General features: G+C 40.9%; 1 protein-coding gene across 1 annotated transcript; it reads right to left on the bottom strand.

Annotated features, from left to right (window-relative positions):
- Positions 1–1,040: 1,040 nt before the first annotated feature.
- On the bottom strand, positions 1,041–17,218 carry UCHL5 (ubiquitin C-terminal hydrolase L5). The gene is made up of 7 exons (XM_018574677.1): positions 17,027–17,218; positions 12,499–12,562; positions 7,887–7,992; positions 5,858–5,983; positions 4,250–4,311; positions 2,796–2,926; positions 1,041–1,123 (listed from the first exon to the last, which is right to left on the bottom strand). The coding sequence occupies exons 1-7, from the start codon at positions 17,100–17,102 to the stop codon at positions 1,056–1,058; spliced, it is 633 nt and encodes a 210-aa protein (XP_018430179.1). The 5' UTR covers positions 17,103–17,218; the 3' UTR covers positions 1,041–1,055.
- Positions 17,219–20,219: the final 3,001 nt, after the last annotated feature.

Below are 20,219 nucleotides of genomic sequence, written 5' to 3'. Positions count from 1 at the left end.
GATCTGTTGCCTGTGTCCTTCAATGAACGGGAGAGAAACAAACATTTCTGTGTTTGTATACAGCAACTGCATATGTCTGCTTCATGTTGACTCTGCGTATATTGCTGGCATGTTTTTTTTTTTTAATACCTCTGCAAAGGTGGAAATGGGCTTTAAATTGCTTTTACATGGGTTAGGGTTTCTTGGCATTTAGGGGTTAACATTCCTACTTCGTTGTAAAATTGGGCTGTGAGGGGTCAGGGGTTAAAGGATTAAATGCCTGGCTTCTCCACTGTATGTTAATGAACTTAGGAGAAAACACAACCCTCAAATATTAATCCTTTCTATAAGGACAGATCACTGTAAAGGTGCTCAGAAAAACCTGGATTCAGCCGCCTTGCCTGCTGCAACAAAACACCTAAAAAGGAAGAATTTCTTTTTATATATATTTTTGTGAATGGGAACACAAAAACATATAAGGGGGTTTTCTCAAATTTGACTGCAAAAGTGGAAATACACTTTAAGCCTTGTCCTTCTAAGCCAGAGTACCTCTCAATCAACAAGGGGTTGGCATGTGGGTGGATCCTATCTTTAGGAGTCCTTAATGGCAAAGTGAGACCAGTAATAAAAAAAAAAAACAAAAAAAAAACACACACACACATAGCAGAAGATGGTAGGGTTAATAAACCAAGGAATGGCACCTTGTGGTACTTTCAAAACAGGACTTTTAGGTCTTACGTCAATGGGTGTTATTGTAAAATGCAGTTCTTGCTTCACAAGAACAGGCTGCGTTTGACCAACTTTGACTGCAGTTTAAATGCACCTAAACAGGTCATGCTCCAATGCCAATTTGCTGGCCCGAGTTTGACATGCGTTTCAAACGCATGTCAAAGGAAGAAAGCCAACGCCTGGGTACATGAGCTCTTGTTGTTATGGTCTTAAATGGCTGACAGGTGTAATTTAAATTCTTCCAGTCACAACCTTCTCAGTCAGTCCCTAGATAACATGAAGTTAATTCCCATCTATATTTGCAGTGAAACCAGATTGTTTGAAGAAAAAGTAGTAGAAATTTGAAATTACTTTTGCATTCGCTTTTCAATAACCGGCCGCACAACACTGATCCAATCATCTTGGTTGCATGTCCCTGCAACAAAAGCAAACGGGAATATACAGGTTTTTAAAACATTAATGCATCAAACATACGTGTCACTTTTTTTTGTGTAAAAGCAAATTTTTTAGAACGGTGTGTATGGCAATATTACATGTTGAACTATGTGTTTTATCACGTACGTCAAACCCGTTTCCCTCCTGAGTGTATACTGAGAAGCAAAAAATTGTTCAGCGCCTCGGCCCTCTCCTTGTCACTTGTGAGTAACTTCCCGTTTTCGTCCTTTATTGGGCCTATGTTGCTTTATCTAATGTTAAATGTGATATTTTAAGTTAGAGTGTATCATCCACAGAACCACAAAGAAGTACAAAATAAGAGAATCTAATATTGGAAAGTCTCTGGATTTACTTGACCCCAGACACAGTTATTTTGGTCCTCAAACATGCACTAGTATTGCGCCCTAGCCTCTCCCTGAAAATCAAAACATAACACCCCTAACAAATATAAAGAACAAGTTCAACTTTGCAAAGTAATGTACTATCCTCTTTAAAAAGCATCAGCTAAGGTTAAAATTGACATCAAGGCATATGGCTAAATAAATATATTGGAGAACCTGCTGCTTTTTTAAAATCTATCCAGTCCTTCGATTTACACAGCCCTGTCAAAGCTAGTTTGATATTTTCTCTACTGCAGTTAAGCAAAAACAGCTTAGTTATCTCTTGTAGTGGAGTAGAAACTAGCTGGTGGTACCAAAGCAAACAGCGAAGGACCAGGCATACCTCTTTCTTTCATACAATTTGTATTTATTTCTAACAAACAATTTTTAGGAACAGCAATGGTTACACAGGGTGACAGCAGCTAAACTACTGGATACACATGGTGCAAGGCTCGAGATGCCAAGAAATAGTAAAGTAAGTAGGTCAGGGTGGGCTTGGTAAAGTGTGACACAAAAGCGCCAGAGATGATCATTCCTCAGAGGGATGTAGTAGTGTGCATATATGCAGGACGCAGCCCCACTACAGTCAGGGTGACTAAGACATCTAGAAAAAAGCACAAAGAGGGGGGCGCCTTTCCTGGTGCAGATATGTTTATTCAATAGCAGGTAAAAAGAAACAGGAATGTACTCACAAGAGTGCATTATAAATAAGCAGTAGGACAATGAACCAAAGCAAGGCAAGTGGAAATCCGTATAGCATGTCCTATGTGCCGATGTGTGTGATGTCAGCTTTGATGCGTTTCCGGGGCACGCCCCCTTCATCAGAACATACTTGTTCTGATGAATGTATGTTCTGATGAAGGGGGCGCGCCCCGGAAACGCGCCAACGCTGACATCACACACATCAGCACATAGGACATGCTATACGGATTTCCACTTGCCTTACTTTGGTTCATTGTCCTACGGCTTATTTATAATGCACTCTTGTGAGTACATTCCCATTTCTTTTTACCGGCTATTGAATAAACATATCTGCACCAGGAAAGGCGCCCCCCTCTTTTTGCTTTTTTCTAGGGTGGGCTTGGTATTAGCGTTACATACTGGAGCCGGGGAAAGAAAAGAGAGGGTAAGATAAGATCAGAGCAGGCAAGGGGTCAAGACATGGCAACCTAAGACATAAGAATGATGGTTCAGAATGTTCCACCTAATAAAAAGGAAATCTATACATTTATCTCTAAATAAAAATATACTCTAAACACAGGCAATACCTACCTAGGTCAATAGGTCCATCTCGTAAGCCATCCAACTCGTAAAGTCTCCCATTGACTGGAAAATAACTCACGAAATGAAAAGCATCATCATCTTTTGCTGAAGATTTTGCATCAAACTCAAACATCTGCTGCCTAAAATTAGAAAGCACAAATTTTTTAGCTTATGTTTGATTTCATCGTTCCTCAGAACAAAATGCCAAAACTTCTGTAGCTTATTTATACGATTTTGAGCATATTGGCACAGACTTTCCTTGTGCTTTTGGGTCAGTAGAGTTGTACATCTTGGAGTTCTGACATGGAAACCTTCTGCGTTTGAAAAGGTGATTCATTTCATTTGCTTGTTTCTGGGTTATACCTAGTTAATGTCTGAGCAAGCAAAAGTGTGTTTTTTCAGTATATTCTACAGGAACCACCTTGAGACATTTGTAAAATGTTAGTCTTTGCAAAATGCATCTCTTATCTCCGTTTAGGTCTTTGCTTGTTTACTTTGCAAATCTTCCCTTAAGGTTGTCTCATGACCCTTACCATCATGATTAGTTTTGTATACATGCAAGAATTTTTTTCCCCCTTTTAGTTTCACATATAACCTTTTGTTAGAACAATAAGCCTTTGAATATAGAGTGAATACACAAATCAGTGCGATTCTTTATTCCCAAGTACTTGTCTGAAGCTGGCAGCACCATCGAATCCCGGGAAATCGTAACGAGGTGAACCCATGCCTCCAGGTAGGACTTAAGTCCCACTAAGGGTTCATGTCCCTTCAGAGATGCTTTTCTGAGGAACCCTAACAGCGTTTAGTATGCGTCTTACTGTGGAGACTGAAACCTCCATGCCTGTTGCCAGCAAGTCTTTCTGCAGGTCTTTTGCAATATCAGGAAAACCTAAGAGAAAACATCATGCAGTCTGCGAGGAAGCTGAAGCTCAGGCATCATTGGACCTTCCAACAGGACAATGATCCCAAGCACACCTCGAATTCCACAAGGCTTGGTTGCAGAAGACCTAGAAGATTCTACAGTGGCCATCGCAGTCACTTGACTTAAGCCCCATAGAAAATCTCTGGTGGAATATGAATTCACACAATTGTGTGAATATTAACTTTAATTATTCAATCGTGAAAATAAAAACACGAAACTTGCTTTTCATGTTTAGATAATTTAAGTAAATCTTAACAATTTAGTGTGTAAAGAATTCTCAACTGATCTTATTTCTGAGAAAGCAGCACTTCTGAGAGAGTGTAAATCAGGTCCACCTGCCCATGCTCTGTGGTTTCACCCACTGACCTCCACATCAATAGAGGGTAGAGAGTAATGACAGAGTAAGAAGATTTTGCCAGAACAGGATGTAAACACTGTAGGAGGCAACATCTCTGCAATGGTGGTAACTGTGGAACTCCAGGCATTAACTGTGTAAACACCATTATGATCCAAAGGAGGAATTATAAAAATTGGAAAGTACCTTGCAAAACTGTTGTGTACTTGTCGGATCACTTCTGAGTTGCTCAATGCCAATCCTTTCATCTAAAAGACAAAAAAGAAATGTAAAATTTCAGGTCACTTATGCTGGGGCTTCTAAACCATATTGAAGCATACCTCATCGGTTTAAGGAAAACCTTTAAAGTGTTTCAAAACCCAAAAGCAAAAATTTAATATAGTGCAGCTTACCAATCTTTAAATGTGGTGGCTGCATTCCTTTTTTTTTTTTGGTGCTTTTTGTTCCTTTATTTTCACCTGAGGATCCAGCCAGTAAGTCTGTTATTTTTCAACTTCATTTAACAGACCAAACTGTCCACCAAAAGTGGCAGATATAGAGTTGAGATAAACCATTCAACACTGACAGGGGTGCTGGTCAGCTTTATTTATGTAAAACCTTTATCCCATAAGGGGAAAAAAAAAGTTGCTGTGACTGCTTGAAACGTGTTCTCTAGAGCAGTGTAAAAGCTTTTAAAGTGTCGCCTATGGCCAATTTTGGGTATGGTAGTTTTCTGCGATTTCGCGGGTGCGCGCAATTTTAAAGGTTGACATGTTTTGTGTCTATTTATCCGACGTGACCCTGACTTTTATATTTTACCAAAAAACTGGGTAATAATAAAAGTTTCCTAACATAATGTAAAAAAAAAACAACTTATTTTTTTCAAAATTTTCTTACATTTTTCCTAATTATAGTAAAAAATAAAAACCCCAGTGGTGATTAAATACCACCAAAATAAAGCTCTGTCCCCAAAAAAATGGTATAAAATTCATTTCAGTACAGCGTTGCATGACGGAATAAACTTCAGTCAAAGTACTGCAGCGCTTAACACTGAAAAATGGCCTGGCCAGGAAGGGGGTCTAAACACCTGGTCTTGAAGTGGTTAAAGTGTGGGTCACGACCCCATATGGGGTCCCGCAAGTGAACAGAAGGGGTCACGATCTGAATCCCGTGCCAGGACCGCCATCAAGGGGGTATGGCCGGGGAGGCCTGGGCTCCAAACAAGATTTTTTTGTTTTCGTTTAATGTGCAGTGTAGTGCAGCTGCTGGAGGTAAAAGGTAAGAAGGAAGAGGGAGAGCGGGCTTAGTAGTAGTAGTTGGTAATGACAGACACTGACCGTCCGTCCATGGTAGAGTTGGGGAGGAGAGACACAGACTGACATTGGGAGGGGGAGACGAGGAGAGAGACACTGACCGATGCTGGGGGGGTGGGAGGAAAAGAGCAGAGAGACACTGACCGACGCTGGGGGGGGGAGGAGAGAGAGACACTGACTGATGCTAGGGGAGGGGGGAGACACCGACCGATGGTGGGGGAAAAAGGGGAGAGACACTGTCCGACGCTGGGGTCCCTTAAAGATTTCCTTGGCCAAAAAGGGGTCACGAGTGGATAAAGTTTAAGAAGTCCTGCTCTAGAGTACAGCTTTATTTTGTTAGTCCATCTAAATCTGCTACTGCCTCTATCACTACCCTCTCCACAGGGTGACAATGCTGCTGTCCAAGGGTCGCCATGTTGCTCCTCCATAGTTATAGTCTTTGTAGCTACGAATAGTGGCTTAGCACCATGAATAATGCAATAAAAAATAATCAGGTACTTACCGCAGCATCAAAACTTTGGGTAAACTCTTTAAATTCTGAAAGCGTTTCTCCTAAGTGTACATCAGGATGGTTTGTATTCAGCAAAATGCTGACTATTGCTTGAGTAGCACATGCATTGTTTATTACCTGGAGAAAGTGAAAATAAAATGTATATTTGCTGCCACTTACACATACATACAAAGTACATGCACAGTTATGAATATACCAGGAAAAACGTTCATAAAAATTGTCAACGATAAGAAAACTAAGGAGTTGATTTATAAATGTTTTCACTCAAAATTTACACAACTTGCAACTGGAAAAAAAATAATCCTGGGTGAAAGTTGTGTGAATCTTGTGTAAAAACATTTATAAATAGACCCCTAAGTGTAAACATTTTGTCTTCATCTCATTTACAAGCAAAGTAATATTCATACCAAATAAAGAAACAAACTGACTGGTAAAAGGGTCCTTAAAAGGAGAACTATGGGATGGGTAAAAAACACTTATCCCCATAATTCAAGCCGACCTGTGACACTGAAGCTGTCTCAGGTCAGCTCTATTGATCGGGAAGTCAGTGAACACATAACCAATATCCCCGACTTCCCAATCCTCTCCCTGCAGAGAGCGGTGACCGTCAGTCACCGTTCTTTGCAGGGATTCCCCCCTCCCCTCTGTTTCTCCAGCGCTGACTGGTTGAACGGATTGGGAGGGGGTGGGCACAGGCAGAGCCAGCTGTCAATCAGCCAGCGGGCTGGATCCTGACTGTATTGTCAGGATAAATTCCGGCTGTGGCGTGGCTCTGCACTCTCTCAGCATACAGCAGGCAATAGCCCGTTATATGCGGAGTTATTGGTCACTGGAGGATATTAGTATATGTCCTCCTGTGACCCTGAAGAGAACTATGGCCAAAAAAGGTTGGCCCATAGTTCTCTTTTTTTTGTATAATACATTTTTATTAGAAGACAGTAAAAAGACATACTGGTAGCACAGAATAAGTGTCCACATAAAATAGAACATGGACAATGGGGGAATCACAATCCATGTCAAAATCTTAAGTGGTAATAATTGTACATTTCCCAAAGTTGTTCATAGTTCTCTTAAGTTTTTAGAAGTCTATGATAAAAATGGCAAATATGAAGAGGAAGAAAAAAAATGGGTAGTTTTAGTTTATTTACTGAATAAGCTGTACTTTTATTTCAAGCATAAATACTTTTATATGCAATGCATTTCAGGTTCCCAGTCTAACAAAATGACTTTCAATTTTGAAACTACTTCACGCTGTATTTTCTTACATTTTTCTGAAAATTTAATTTTTTCCAGAAAAAAACAAACAGGGGAAAAAAAAGTTTTTTTCCATGGCTTCAACATTTCTGGAAATGATCTGTATTGCAGAGTACATTTCCTCAGTTACACAGAGAATTTAATCCTCCAGGGAAGAGTGATAACAGCTAACTTTGTTGGAAAACTACTAAACAGCCAGTGGTCTGGTCATACGCTGCTCACACTCCACCACAAAAGTTGATTGTTCAATCAATGTTTGTCGAAAGAACTGGCGTGAAATATCTTGGCCAAAGACTGACTGCAGCCAATGAGCTGCATTTACTGTTCAGGTATTTTGGCAGCGGCACACCTGTGAGAGTGCAACAGCCCAACAGGGGGTGGGGGGCTGCAGACTGCACTCCTTGTGATTTTACGTGATCACAGTTCCTACAATTAGACTAGACTAACTTACCCATTGTTAGATTTGATGCTGTCGCTTTGGGATACTATAATATCAAACCCACTGTACTATTGGTGGGGGATGGGATGTTTATGAGGATGGCTGCATTCCGTTTATGTCATATGAAATGCAAATTGTTGGATTTCAGATTGAGAGTGCATCATATTTTGCATCTTATGTGAGTTTGGCTGCACTCCATACACCTGCTGCTGATTAAGAGTCACCTAGCACCTATTAAAACTGGTAAATGAAAAGCCTAAAATGTTAAATACTGTAAGACATCCCATACCCAGATTTTATTTATTTGTAAAAAAAAAAATGTAATACCTGTTTTGCAAAAAAAATTGTATCCAAACGAGAATCTTGTACTACAGATCCAGCTGGCTCTTCTCCGGGCTGCCACTTGAAAAGGAAGATCAAACCTTGCACTGGTCTGCAACAAAAAATGAAAAACTATATCAACCACACATACGGCATTCAAACATTTCAGAATTTCACATTTGCAGCCAAATTGGGATAAACACATTGCATATTTGTTGCATGTCCCTGTTCAGCAGAACTTTAAAAAAAATATTTAGAAATTTGTACCTGATCTTTTCTGAAAACTCCAAAGTTTATTCTTTTGCTGTAATTTCAGCAGATCTCATTATCGGTCTTAAAATAGATCTGAATACTGTATTAAACATTTTGCAGGTCCATTCACCCTGTGAACATCTGTAAACGAGCGTTCTTAATTCATTTTTAAAAAAAAGTCAAATGAATGATATAATACTGCAGTATTGTACACAAAATTGCGACTCACCACACGAACTAGGACACCACACCCCTTAAGTATACAGGATACAACAAAAATAGAGAAATGGGGCTTTAAAAGGGTCATCAAATGCAAGGAGACCCATTTCAAAATTGCACATACAAGTCGCTTATTGTATAAAAATATATATATTCTTTATTAACCAGTTGACATCCGGGGTGTTAAACCCCTTCCCATCGGGTCTTTCCTGCGCGCGAGCAGGAAAAAAATGCCGTCTGGCGACGGCAACCCGCTAATGCGAGTCTGCCGTTCGTCCGTTTTTTCTTAATGGGCGGACGGCAAGAGGTTAAAATACTAAAGATGACAGATTAGTGATATCATTAAATGGTACAAAACCTCCCTGGATCACATATAGATACATGCTGTGTATATGACAATAACGTATTAGCATATATCTCCTTAAATTGCATAAATAAATTCATCCATAAATATTCAGTAGATCTATGATGTGTCCAGATTGACATGTTTTGCTCAAGGCTTCATCAGGAAAATACGGAGGTGCCGATAAAAATCATAAGGATCATTAATGGAATCTCTGTCCTACTGACATGCGTCCCTACTGCCGGAGAGCCAACCCAAAACAACCCGGGAGGTAAGGGAAGTAGGGGACCATGCGGGCCAATGAATGGGGAAGAAGGTACGCCTGTCCATGATGTGTCCTTCAAACAGTTACTGGATGCGTTCTGCTTAATTTAGTATCACTCCTCATCTAGCAAAAGGCAGTCCCCCAATCCTAGCAGCCCACATCTCCCCTCTCTCTCCCTGCTCTATTCCCGCCGCACCAAACCACGCCGTTTGCTGCTAACGGCTCGCGTTGGGACGGGCCAACAGTCTGCACAACCTTGATGATGCCTATAAATAGGGCAACATCCATGTGCAGACCGTCCCCATGTGTTGCATTTGATGACACTTTTAAAGCCCCATTTCTCTATTTTTGTTTTTGCATTCCATAATACTGCAATATGACCACTAGAAATAGAGCTTAGGAAATTAATATGTATTTCCAGTTCCTCAGCTCCATCTAGGGGCCATAATGCAGTATTACATTCTACTAAATTCAACCTTAGAAAATATATTATTTATTTTTGCACGTTTTCATACAAAACCAACATTCACAGATATTTGCAGGGTGAATGGCCCTGCAAATTGTTTATAAATAGACCCTACTAACAAAGGGTTAAAGATCAACATGCACTGTATGTTAAATGAGAGGAAGCTCATTCCGCTTCCCTTTATCTTGGGGACAGAAAGAGTCACACACATTTCTCAGAATAGCTTGCAGTCTGCCCAAAGGCCTGCTCCAAGGACACAGCTAAAAAGGTAAGAATTTTTTTAAATAAAATTATTTTTGGGTAGGCTGTGAGAATGGGAAACGCAAATATTTAGAGGGGTCTTCTCAAATGTGACTGCAAAAGTGGAACTATATTGAATAGTATATCTGGATAGCCACATATAAACAAGATTATTATGAACAATTGAAGGGTTATGAAACCCTCCGTTTTTTCTGCCTATATCTACTGCTAGCAAGCAGTAGATATATGCAAAAAGTGTAAATATAAAAAAAAAACGCTCTGAAAAGGGTAGTACTTACCTATGTCTTCCCCGCGCGCTCCGGTCCGAAAATGTGAAAAGTCTGGGGTGGCCGCAAAGCATCTTGGTGCGGGCACACGCGCAGTTCACATTTGCGGCCAGGGCGCGAGGACAGACACAAGGTAAGTCTATGGACACGTGCACCCGCATGCAGACACCGTGGGACAGGAAGTGCCAGCAAGGACAGAGGAGTCAGCGCTGGAGGGACAGATGTAAAGGAAAGAAGATCGGATTAAGAAATATCATTTAAGGTAAGTGCTGACATTTACATTGGGGGGAGTGAAAAATATTTTTGACTTTAATGTCACTTTAAGTAGTTATCCGGTATATGTAACAAAGCTAAACAAAGTTTTCACCCCCTTAGATGTTTTAACTTTTATTGTCAAATATAATCAAATCACAGCAATTTTTAAAATTAAAGAGAAATATAGCTGTTTTTTTTAACCTGAGGCTTTATGTTTCTGAAAGACAAATCTACCACGGCACAGTATATGTTTCAAGAAGGCTTCAGGTTTTCTTTGCAGAATGTCACTGTGTTTGCTACCCTTTACGCTTACAAGGCTACCAGGGCCTGCTGCAAAGAAACATCGCCACAGCATTTTGCTGTCACCATGATACTTTTAAAGGTGGGGGATGAGGTGGGGGGACTTTTAAAGGTTGATGAGGATGTGCTGCATTCCGTTTATGTCAAAGTAGGTGCTTGTTCTGATGGACAAAGAGCTCAATTTTGGTCTTAAGACAACGTTTCCCTCGTGCCTTTTGGGCAACTGTAGGCAAGATGTCATGTGGATTTTAGCGAACAGTGGCTATTTTTCTTTACCACTCTTCAATAAAGTTGAAACTAGTGAAGCACTCAGGCAATAGTAGTTGTAATCCCTTTGAAAGGTCATTGGTCCCTTGGTGGCCTCCCTCACTAGTCTCTTTCTTGCATACTCACTCACAAATACTGCTGGCTCCTGGATTGGAAAGACTCTGGAATTACATAATAATCTGTTCACCCCCTGTACTCTTGTGTTAGGTGAGTCATGTTAACGCAACTGTTAAAGTGCAACTCCATTTTTGCTGAGGAAAAAAAAATATCCCGTAACAATGTTACAGATTACTATCTTTTTCTGTTTTTCTGAAGAAAAAGCTGTTTTACCATGTCCTTTCCAGACTCCTTCCTGAATGGGAGAGTCTGGGTTAATTATACCCACCTGGTGCACTGTGTTCTAATGAGGAAAGATGCAATGCCTGCATCTTCATAGAAGTAGTTAACCCTTAGGGAGGATCTTACTGAAACAACATTTCTATTTCAGGGGATGCGTAACATTTTACATGCATGTAAAATGACAAGATGAGCCATTCTGTAAGGTAATGTTATTAAAAATTACCTTTTAATCTGCAGCCCCTGTAATTTTCTAAAACTGTTCAAAATATTCCATGCAATATATCAATCTGGAGGCATTTTGTATAAAAGGGGTACCATGAAGACCTCAAAACGCATTGGCTTGTCTTTTTTAGAGGAAATTAAACATTTTTGGGATTCTCATTTATTGGCCCTTGCTTTCTTTTTCCCCTGGATCCTACCAGAAGTATATAAAATCGAGGCTTTTTAGCGTAACAGAGCAGACTAACCAGGGACACTATACATTACATGCCAAGTTTAGAACAAACTACCCCTCAGTCAAGGGGTTCCTTATCTATTCCACTGCAGGCGTTGGCTGAGATTAGAGCTCTGAGGGGATCATACCATCTGATGTACAATTTGTTGTCATTTTTTTGGCACAGATATTTGTCCTATTTTAGCAATGTGTTTGGATCATTGATGATACAGAATGAAGTTGAGACTGATCAGAATATTCCCCGACGATATTGCATGATAGGCAAGAACCTGCTTGTACTTCTCAACAGTGAGGGGACCATTGATTTTTACCAACTGACTTATTCCATTTTCAGAAATGTAGCTCCAAACTAGGAAAGGAAAAAATCCACTGCACTTTGCTGTTGCTTATAAACATTCTTACATGCACCATTCTCTAGCCCTTCGGCAGACAAACTGTCTTCTATGGGAGCCAAGTTTTTAAAACTTTCACTCACAACTTCATGGCACCTGCTGTAATGTTTCTGTAGCCCGATTCTTGTATTTTGTGCATAGGAAACTCTATTGACTTTCCACCCGGGAAGGGCTTTTTGGTCTTTGACAGTTCCAAGCTGAGGTGCTGAACATCTTCTGGTTTGAAAGGGAAGAAAGCTTCATGCATTTCTTGTCACGAGGCATGCAGTTTTCATGGCCAACCACTACAGTGCTGATCCTCCACCTTACCTTTTCACCATGACAATAACACATTTTTGACATTGCATGGAACTGCCCACAAGTTTTGCACTTTAAGCATTGGGCCCTGGCCATATGTAATTTCCGTCAATAGTTCACATTACAATGACAGATCACCTACTGCATGTCTCCAACATGTTCTTTTATATGAATGAATATTACAGTGTAGACTACTGGTACATAAAATTACTTAAAAAAATACTAGTAAGTACAACACTTACTGCAGATCTTCAAAGTGTTCTTGGTCTAAACTCCAAATTTCTTCCACTTGAACTCCTTGACAACCTATGCAAGAAAAAGAAGAAATAAAGCAATTTAAACACAAACTACAGTTACCTTGTTTAGTCAACCCTGTACAGACAAAGTTGGAAACTACAATCTTCAACCACTATTTAACAGATGCTGCCTTTACCATGTATTTTGTTAAACGGCACCTGCTGGATTATGTGTCACACTATACTCAATGGTCCACAATTGCTGACAATATTCATGGTGGGGCTACTAGGTGCTCCACAGCTTAATTTCAAAAAGCCCCCTGGCCAGTCCAAACATTTGCAGGAAATTCTTTATTCACTCCTATCGGAATCCAGTTGATTGCTGAGTTTGACAATCAGCAGGCTTCCATAGTAATCAATAGGATATCTACAGTGCATGCCAACAACTGTAACGTTCCAGCAACGTGCCACACTGGAGACGTCTAAATGGACCCTTAAGAAATATCAGACAACTGTACATTCAGACACCAAGCACTACACAGTGAGAGGAAGCTGGAAGTCGGTGGAGTTTCGTGTGCTTTTCTATACCTTTTTGAGAAACTTTCTGCAGTGGATCAGGAAAGCATAAGAAGGTTAAAGTGTATCTAAACTGGAGAACAAAAAATATATTGCAATATTGCAGCGTACCAGTACTTCGATGTGGTTGCATTAGTTTCCTTTGTTTCTTTATTTTCACTTGGTAATCCTATCATTAACTCTTCCTGCCCTAAAAGTGAAATAAAAACTCACATTTATTGTATCTACAGAGAAGCAGCCTTGCTTCCCTTTAGGATAAGAACTGTGTTGGGAATAGAGAATACCACCCTCTCATCAAAACAGGGGAGGGGGTGTTGTGTAGTCCACAAGACAACTAGAAACAATGCTAACGCATACATGCACAGCAGAGGCAGAGAGCTCAGGAAGTCATCAGCTTGCTAGATGTTTGGCAGGATCAACAAGTATTCTTTTTCACTTGAACAAAATCCTTTTAGTGGTATATTTAGCAGAACAAAAGGGAGCAAATGAGAGAAGTGTATTGTTAGAGCTTACATAAAAAAGCAGGCATGCTTAAGATTGTAATTTCAAAGATATGTTGGCTTTCCATTAAATAAGTTTTTATTTTGCATTTGTGGTGTTTACAAATGATAATTATTTTCTAGCCAGATAGAACTTTATTTTGATTGCAGACTTGAATACTTATACCCCATTGTATACATTTTAATTAGGTAGCAAGAGGAGAAAATGTAGAAGAAAACAATCTGGTATTTCTTCCTATGCCCACTACATGATTTTTTTTTTAAATGTACAGACACAAGAACGCACAGTTTGGCGGCGACAGGGGAGAGCGTGCACTACACAGAGCTTCCAAAGTTTAGAGTGTAATTCCACTTTTGCAGTCAGATTTGAGAAAACCCCATTACATGTTTGTGTTCCCACTCACACAGCAAAAAATATTTTTTCAAAAAAAATATTTCTTAAAAAGTAGTATCAAACGCTCAAAAATTTTTGCAATAATGAATTCCGATAAAACAAATATACATTATCCAGCAAAGCATGTCTTTACATTTTCACCCAAGCACTTAGTCATGTTTCTGAACAGTTGGCTCTAGTTCTCTCAGCTCAACTTCTCTGAACATCCTGTCCAGTATGAGACTACAAGAGAAAGAGCAGTCTCTAGCAGCTGTCCATCTATCTTGGAGAAGGAAGGAGGAGAGAGCAGAGACAATGGGAGTTGATTGCCTTGCTGTGCCAGTGTGTTTGTGGAGACACACAGCTTATTAGCACATACAAGGGTGGCTCCATAGGACCCTGCAAGGGAAAGGAGCCACCCTAAAACAGGATAACAGGGCCAGTGCTCAGGGGAGCAGATGATACTGCAGTAAACTAAAACTTTTAAACATAAAGGAGTAGCATCCGTTGTTAGTGATGTAATCAGCATTTGAAAATAGCTTAAAAACCTTTGGACTTGAATATCCCTTTAACTTTTAAATGTCTCTGTAGAGCAGGTCCTTGGGCAAACTGCAAGCTTCTCTGTACAATTTCAAAGTGATAGGAAACTCTGGCTGTTCCCATAGAAAGACTTGGGAAACTCTTATTAACATACAATGCTAACACTTTGTTAGGGCAGATGTTATTCAAATCTAGTTCATAACTTAGAATTAAATCCACGAGCACAGTACAGACAGTGAATTATGGTAAACATTACCATCCCCATCCCTTCAAGAGGAAAAATTCCTTATAAAAAGAAAAACTTTCAGAAAGGTATTGGTACTTTTCTATTTTTTTTTTTTAGGTATTTATTCAGTAATGTGTATTTATTAATTTTAAATTAGAACTAAAGTCAAAACTTTGTTTTAGTTTTGGATAGAGTAAGGGAGGATTATAACCCCTGGCCGTTTTTTTTTTGCCACCTGTGACACATTGAGGAGACCACTTCCTGTCTAATGGTCAAAACAGGAAGCGAGAAAGTGTCCTCATTGGAAGATTTCCCATCTTTTCCTGTTCTGATGATAACCCAAGCTTTGGAATCATCTTTCACTTTTACCTTTAGTTATAAAGTCACCAGGACAAATAGGATGAATCTCCCTAATGGGAAAAGAGAACAATAAAACCTGACATGGGTTTTATTTCAAACCCCCTCTATCCAAAAAAAAAAATAATGTTTTGGCTTCAGTTACGTGACTGGAAACAAATAAAATAGGCATTATCACAATTTAGCTGAAAAAGTGGAAATACACTTAAAAGGAGAACTATGAGGCGAGTGTTTTCCACTCATCCTCATAGTTAGAGCCGACCTGTGACCAAGGTCGGCTCTATCGATCAGGAAGAGGAGCAGAAACATGCACCGATCTGCTCCCTGCAGTGAACGGTGACCGTCAGTCACCGCTCCCCGCAGGGATCCCACCCTCCAATCCTTCAGCGCTGAGTGGAGGAATGAACGGGGAGGGGGCGGGCACAGCTGTCTCTGCCTCTATATAGGCAGAGCCAGCTGTCACTCACGCAGCTGGGTGAATCTCGACAGTATTGTGGGGATCTGTCCCGGCTGCGGCGCTATCAGTATATCACGGGCAATAGCCAGCGATCTACTGAGCTTTAGGTCACGGGAGGAAGTTAGTATATGTCCTCGCGTGACCCTAAAGACAACTATGAGGGAAAAACACTTACCCCATAGTTCTCTTTTAAGAAGCATTTTTGTATATTGTTAATGGATCTTATCTTGGATATGTTTTGGTATATAGTTATGAGGGTTTAGCAACTAGATTTAGATCTACTAAAAAATTTGTCCACTTAATGTAAACATGTTTATCAAAGCCAAGCTCCTCGCAGTAAAAAACACAAGTAATTCCTTTCTGATAAATGTGATTAAACATTAATAATTTGTAAGACTGGGCAAGCCACATACAATGACATTTATTCAGCTACAACTGCATCCCAACATTACACCTTAGGCCAAGGGTGGACAAACTAATCTGGAGTATGGAGCCAGTCTGTCTAATCCAGGAACCAGCAAGATATTTTGTAGGAGCAAGCTCTGTTGACAACTAGCGAAAACCTCAAATTTTAGGCACCAACTGTTATTTTTAAGAAGCACTGGCTATCTTGCTCCTGCAATTTTTCCAGCCCTGACCTCAGACAGGCAGCTATGTCGCTAGTAATCTTGCTGCTGGTGATTTGTCTAAATTACCAGCAGCAGGATCGTTAAGAGGTCACCTGTCGGACCCTATGGAACAGCACCCTCTGTAACAGAAGCAGCAAGATGTCACTTCCCTAACTACTGATTGAGATTCGACTGTGACATCTCACTTTATCTGGGTACACAGGGAACGATTTCTTAGGGACAGACAGGCCGCCTCCTTAGTGATCCTGCAGCTGGTGATTTGTCTCTAACATCAGCCTAAGGCCTGGTTCACACCTGAGCATTTTTACACGTGGATATATGTGCGCAAAACACACATTTCCATGCAAGTCAATTGCAACTGTTCACACCTTCGCATTGAACGTAGACCACCACCCTTCACGTAAAAAGATGCAGGAGCTATTTTGAGGCGGATCGTGCATGGTTTTGGTACTATAGACATCCCTAGCGAGGCAGAAAAGCGGATTTTTAAAAGCAAAAACGTGCAAAAAAAATAAAAATGTGTTGGACACCTGTACGTTTCTAGGTGTGAACCTAGCCTTAGTGTCTGACATGACAAGAAGTCATCCACTAGTCTAGCACAAACATCCACTATGCTGGGCAGCATCTGTCACTACAATCTACACGCAGCAACCCAAACAAGGATTTTAAAAACCGGTCAGTTCAAAAAAAAAAACAGGACTGCAGCAAAAACAGAATTTTTGTAGCAAGAAATATACTTCGTAATTGCCATTTATTCTGTGAGCGGCACACAGGCGCAGCACTATCGCGTTTAATACCAATGGCATGACGATCGGATTTGTTTACAAATAACAAGAGTTTCAGGTTGGATTTTAGAAACAACACAACGGAACGTACCAAAGCCTTTAATAAGCTCGGTGAAGACACCGGGATCGCTCTCCATCAGACACCATTCTCCAGCACTGCCCGCCATGACAACCCTTACTGCTTCACCGCATGTACAACTGTATTACCATGTGTACGGCTGAGTCATTGAAACATACAATCTGCATTCACAAGGGCTCCTGGAACATCGTCACTTCCGGCCTCCACTGGTGTGACCTCGTGTACGCCAATCAGATCGCCGGGCGTGGCGTCACTTCCTGTTTCCAGTGCCGGTTGGGTTCATGTTTTCAGATTTATGGTAGTTGAGTATGCTAAGACGTATGATGACCATGAGCTGGAAATGCAGAAGTAAAATGCTATGCTGTTTCGCATGATGTGTAGAAATGCTGAGTTAGTGCCCTCGGAAAACTGAATAGAGGCCTTATACGTAATGATTGCGAACTAAGTGAAGCCTCTGTCAAAACTAATGATGCGTGGGGGCTTAAGGGGCGAGTTCACCATAGTTGGGCCAAAACTGATTGACACAGCCCCTCCTGGCCCAATCAGTTGTGACAGAGACATTCCTCACACCTTGTGATGTGTAGCTGTGGGGCACAGAATACCCCGGCCACAACTGATTGGGCCAGGAGGAGTGGGGTTGTCAGTCACAGTTTTGTGCAGACTTTGGCAAACTCAGGTGAACTGGGTTCCACATCATAAAACTAACCTATCCCCTTTCTCCTAAGCATTGCAGTGTACGCTCCCACTATCTGTAAGGGACTGTTCACACTGTTTTTCCACATTGGATAAACACCAGTCACAGCGAGGGAGCCCCTTCATACTAAAATGTAGACATACCTTAAAGGAGAACTATGAGGTGAGTGCTTTTCACTTACCTTATAGATCTAGCCGACCTGTGACAATGAGACTGTCGCAGGTCGGCTTAGTAGATTGGGAGGTGAACGAACACATAACGGCGTTCGCTCACCTCTCGATCCTGTCACGGCTCTCTGCCGCGACAGAGGAGGGGCTGGATTCTGCCAGCGCTGGGGGAGGGGGCGGGTACAGCTGGCTCTGCCTCTAGATAGGCAGAGCCAGTTGTCAGTCACGCAGCTGGGCGGATCCAGACATAATTGCCAGGATCCGCTTCAGCCATGGCGTCTCAGTATATACTGCGGCGTTTCAGTGCCCTCCCGTTACCCTAAGGAGAACTATGGGGAAAAGCCTTAACCCCATAGTTCTCCTTTAATTTTCCACAGTGCACTGGTTGCCACTGTTGGTCACAGCATTACAGTACAATGTAAAGTGCTGCAATGCCAAGACATAAATGCAATGTTCAAATTGTGCAGTCAATGCCGAGTCAATCACCTGATCTCAACCCAATCGAGCATGCATTTTACTTGCTGAATACAAAACTTAAGGCAGAAAGACCCACAAACAAACAACAACTGAAGACAGCTGTAGTAAAGGCCTGGCAAAGCATCACAAAGAAGGAAGCCCAGCGTTTGGTGAGGTCCATGCATTCATAGACTTCAACCAGTCATTGTCTGCAAAGGATTCTCAACAAAGTATTCAAAATGAAAATTTTATTTATCATTGTGTTAATTTGTCCAATTACATTTGAGCCCCTGAAATAAGGGGACTAAGTGGACTGCGTATGAAAATGGTTGCAATTCCTAAACATTTCATATGATATTTTGTTCAACCCCTTGAATTAAAGATGAAAATCTGCACTTCAATTGCATCTCAGTTGTTTCCTTTCAAATCCATTGTACAAAGCCAATGGATGGGAAAGGGGTTTAACTCCGCGGATGTCAACTGGTTAAAGTGACATTAAAGGCCCAATTTGTTTACATATATCTTCTGCTAGCAAGCAGTAGATATGTGCAAAAAAAAAAAAGGTACCAAATAGGAAAAAACTTACCTCTGTCTCCTCCACTCGCTCCCGGTTGTAGAATCCAGCAGGAGGATGTGTGCGAATATGTGCAGTGAAGATCACTGGCAGGGAGAGGAGGAGAGCTACTGGGTATGTCAATGCACGCAGCCGTGAGTGTGCACGCCGGACAGAGACCAGGGGACAGGAAGAATCAGCAGTCTGCTCTTGGTCAGAGACTGGCACCAGTGCTGGAGGGATTGCTGAAAATGACTGGAAGGAAGAAGATATTTGGATCAAGAGACATCACTTAAGGTAAGTCCTCAAAGCAGCATTGGGGAGGGGGGATATGAGTTTACTGCCATTCTAATTCTACTTATTAAGAATATACTGATCTTTTCTTGCTTTCATAGGTAGGGAATTAAAGTTATGACACATTTTTTTATTAGGGTAAATAGGGTAAGGAGCTTTTGTCTATAGTAACATAGTAAAACTTATCAACTAGTTTGTTTCCCACATTAAAAAAAAGAACCATTTATATATAAAGTGCAAATGTGGTCATTCTTGTGGTGTAATACTGACACCTAGTGGTCCTATGTAGCAGTGATGTCATCACTGTGCTAGAGCAGCACTGTGGGTGGGACACAACAAGTCCACCCTGTACAGACTGCCTACCTAGAGAAAACTACAGGATGGTGGATATAAGACCAGCCACCCTGCACAAGGAAAAAAGGAAGCAGTGACCAGTCTTTATTACAGGAAACTCCTGCAAAGAGGCACAAGTCCAAGAGGTGTTCCAAGCTGGAAAACAGCACAAATCTGGAAGAAATGCACAAAGGACACCAATAGAGTGGATTCCAAAATTTGGAGGGAGTTAGATTTTGACCAAATTTCATGAATTCGGATGTCCTGAGCTGAATCGTTATTTTAGTGGTCCAGATTCTCTAAAGGCTTTAGGGAAAAGGGGCCAAAGGCTGCTTCTGCATTATAGCTGCTTTTGCTAAGCTTGACTGCCAGTGCCTCCAGGTTCCACCCTTCTATCTTATTATCCCTGGTAGAATTTTAAAAGAAAGTTCTTTAGGCTGCTCCTTTGCCCCATCATCTCATCACAGAAGGCTGCAAAGAACTTCCCAAACCATTCAGTACAATTTTACATTATTATTTATTTTTAGATTCCCTTTGACTCTAATGGGACTTTGGAAATTCCGGATGCTCCTGATGAAACAAACCAGGTTTGAAATATGCCTTGGACATTTTTCTTTATCCTGTTACCCTTTCTCATCTCAAGTGACCTAGTTTCCTATTTCAAAATCGCAATGAATGGAAAAGTACTATTTTGCAAACAATATATAT

The sequence above is a fragment of the Nanorana parkeri genome, unplaced genomic scaffold (assembly GCF_000935625.1).
Source record: "Nanorana parkeri isolate BGI_ZX_2015 unplaced genomic scaffold, ASM93562v1 scaffold3156, whole genome shotgun sequence".
Classification (NCBI taxonomy): Eukaryota; Metazoa; Chordata; class Amphibia; order Anura; family Dicroglossidae; genus Nanorana; species Nanorana parkeri.
The sequence above is the reverse complement of the archived record's forward strand: the minus strand, read 5'-3'. Positions and strand labels throughout refer to the sequence as shown.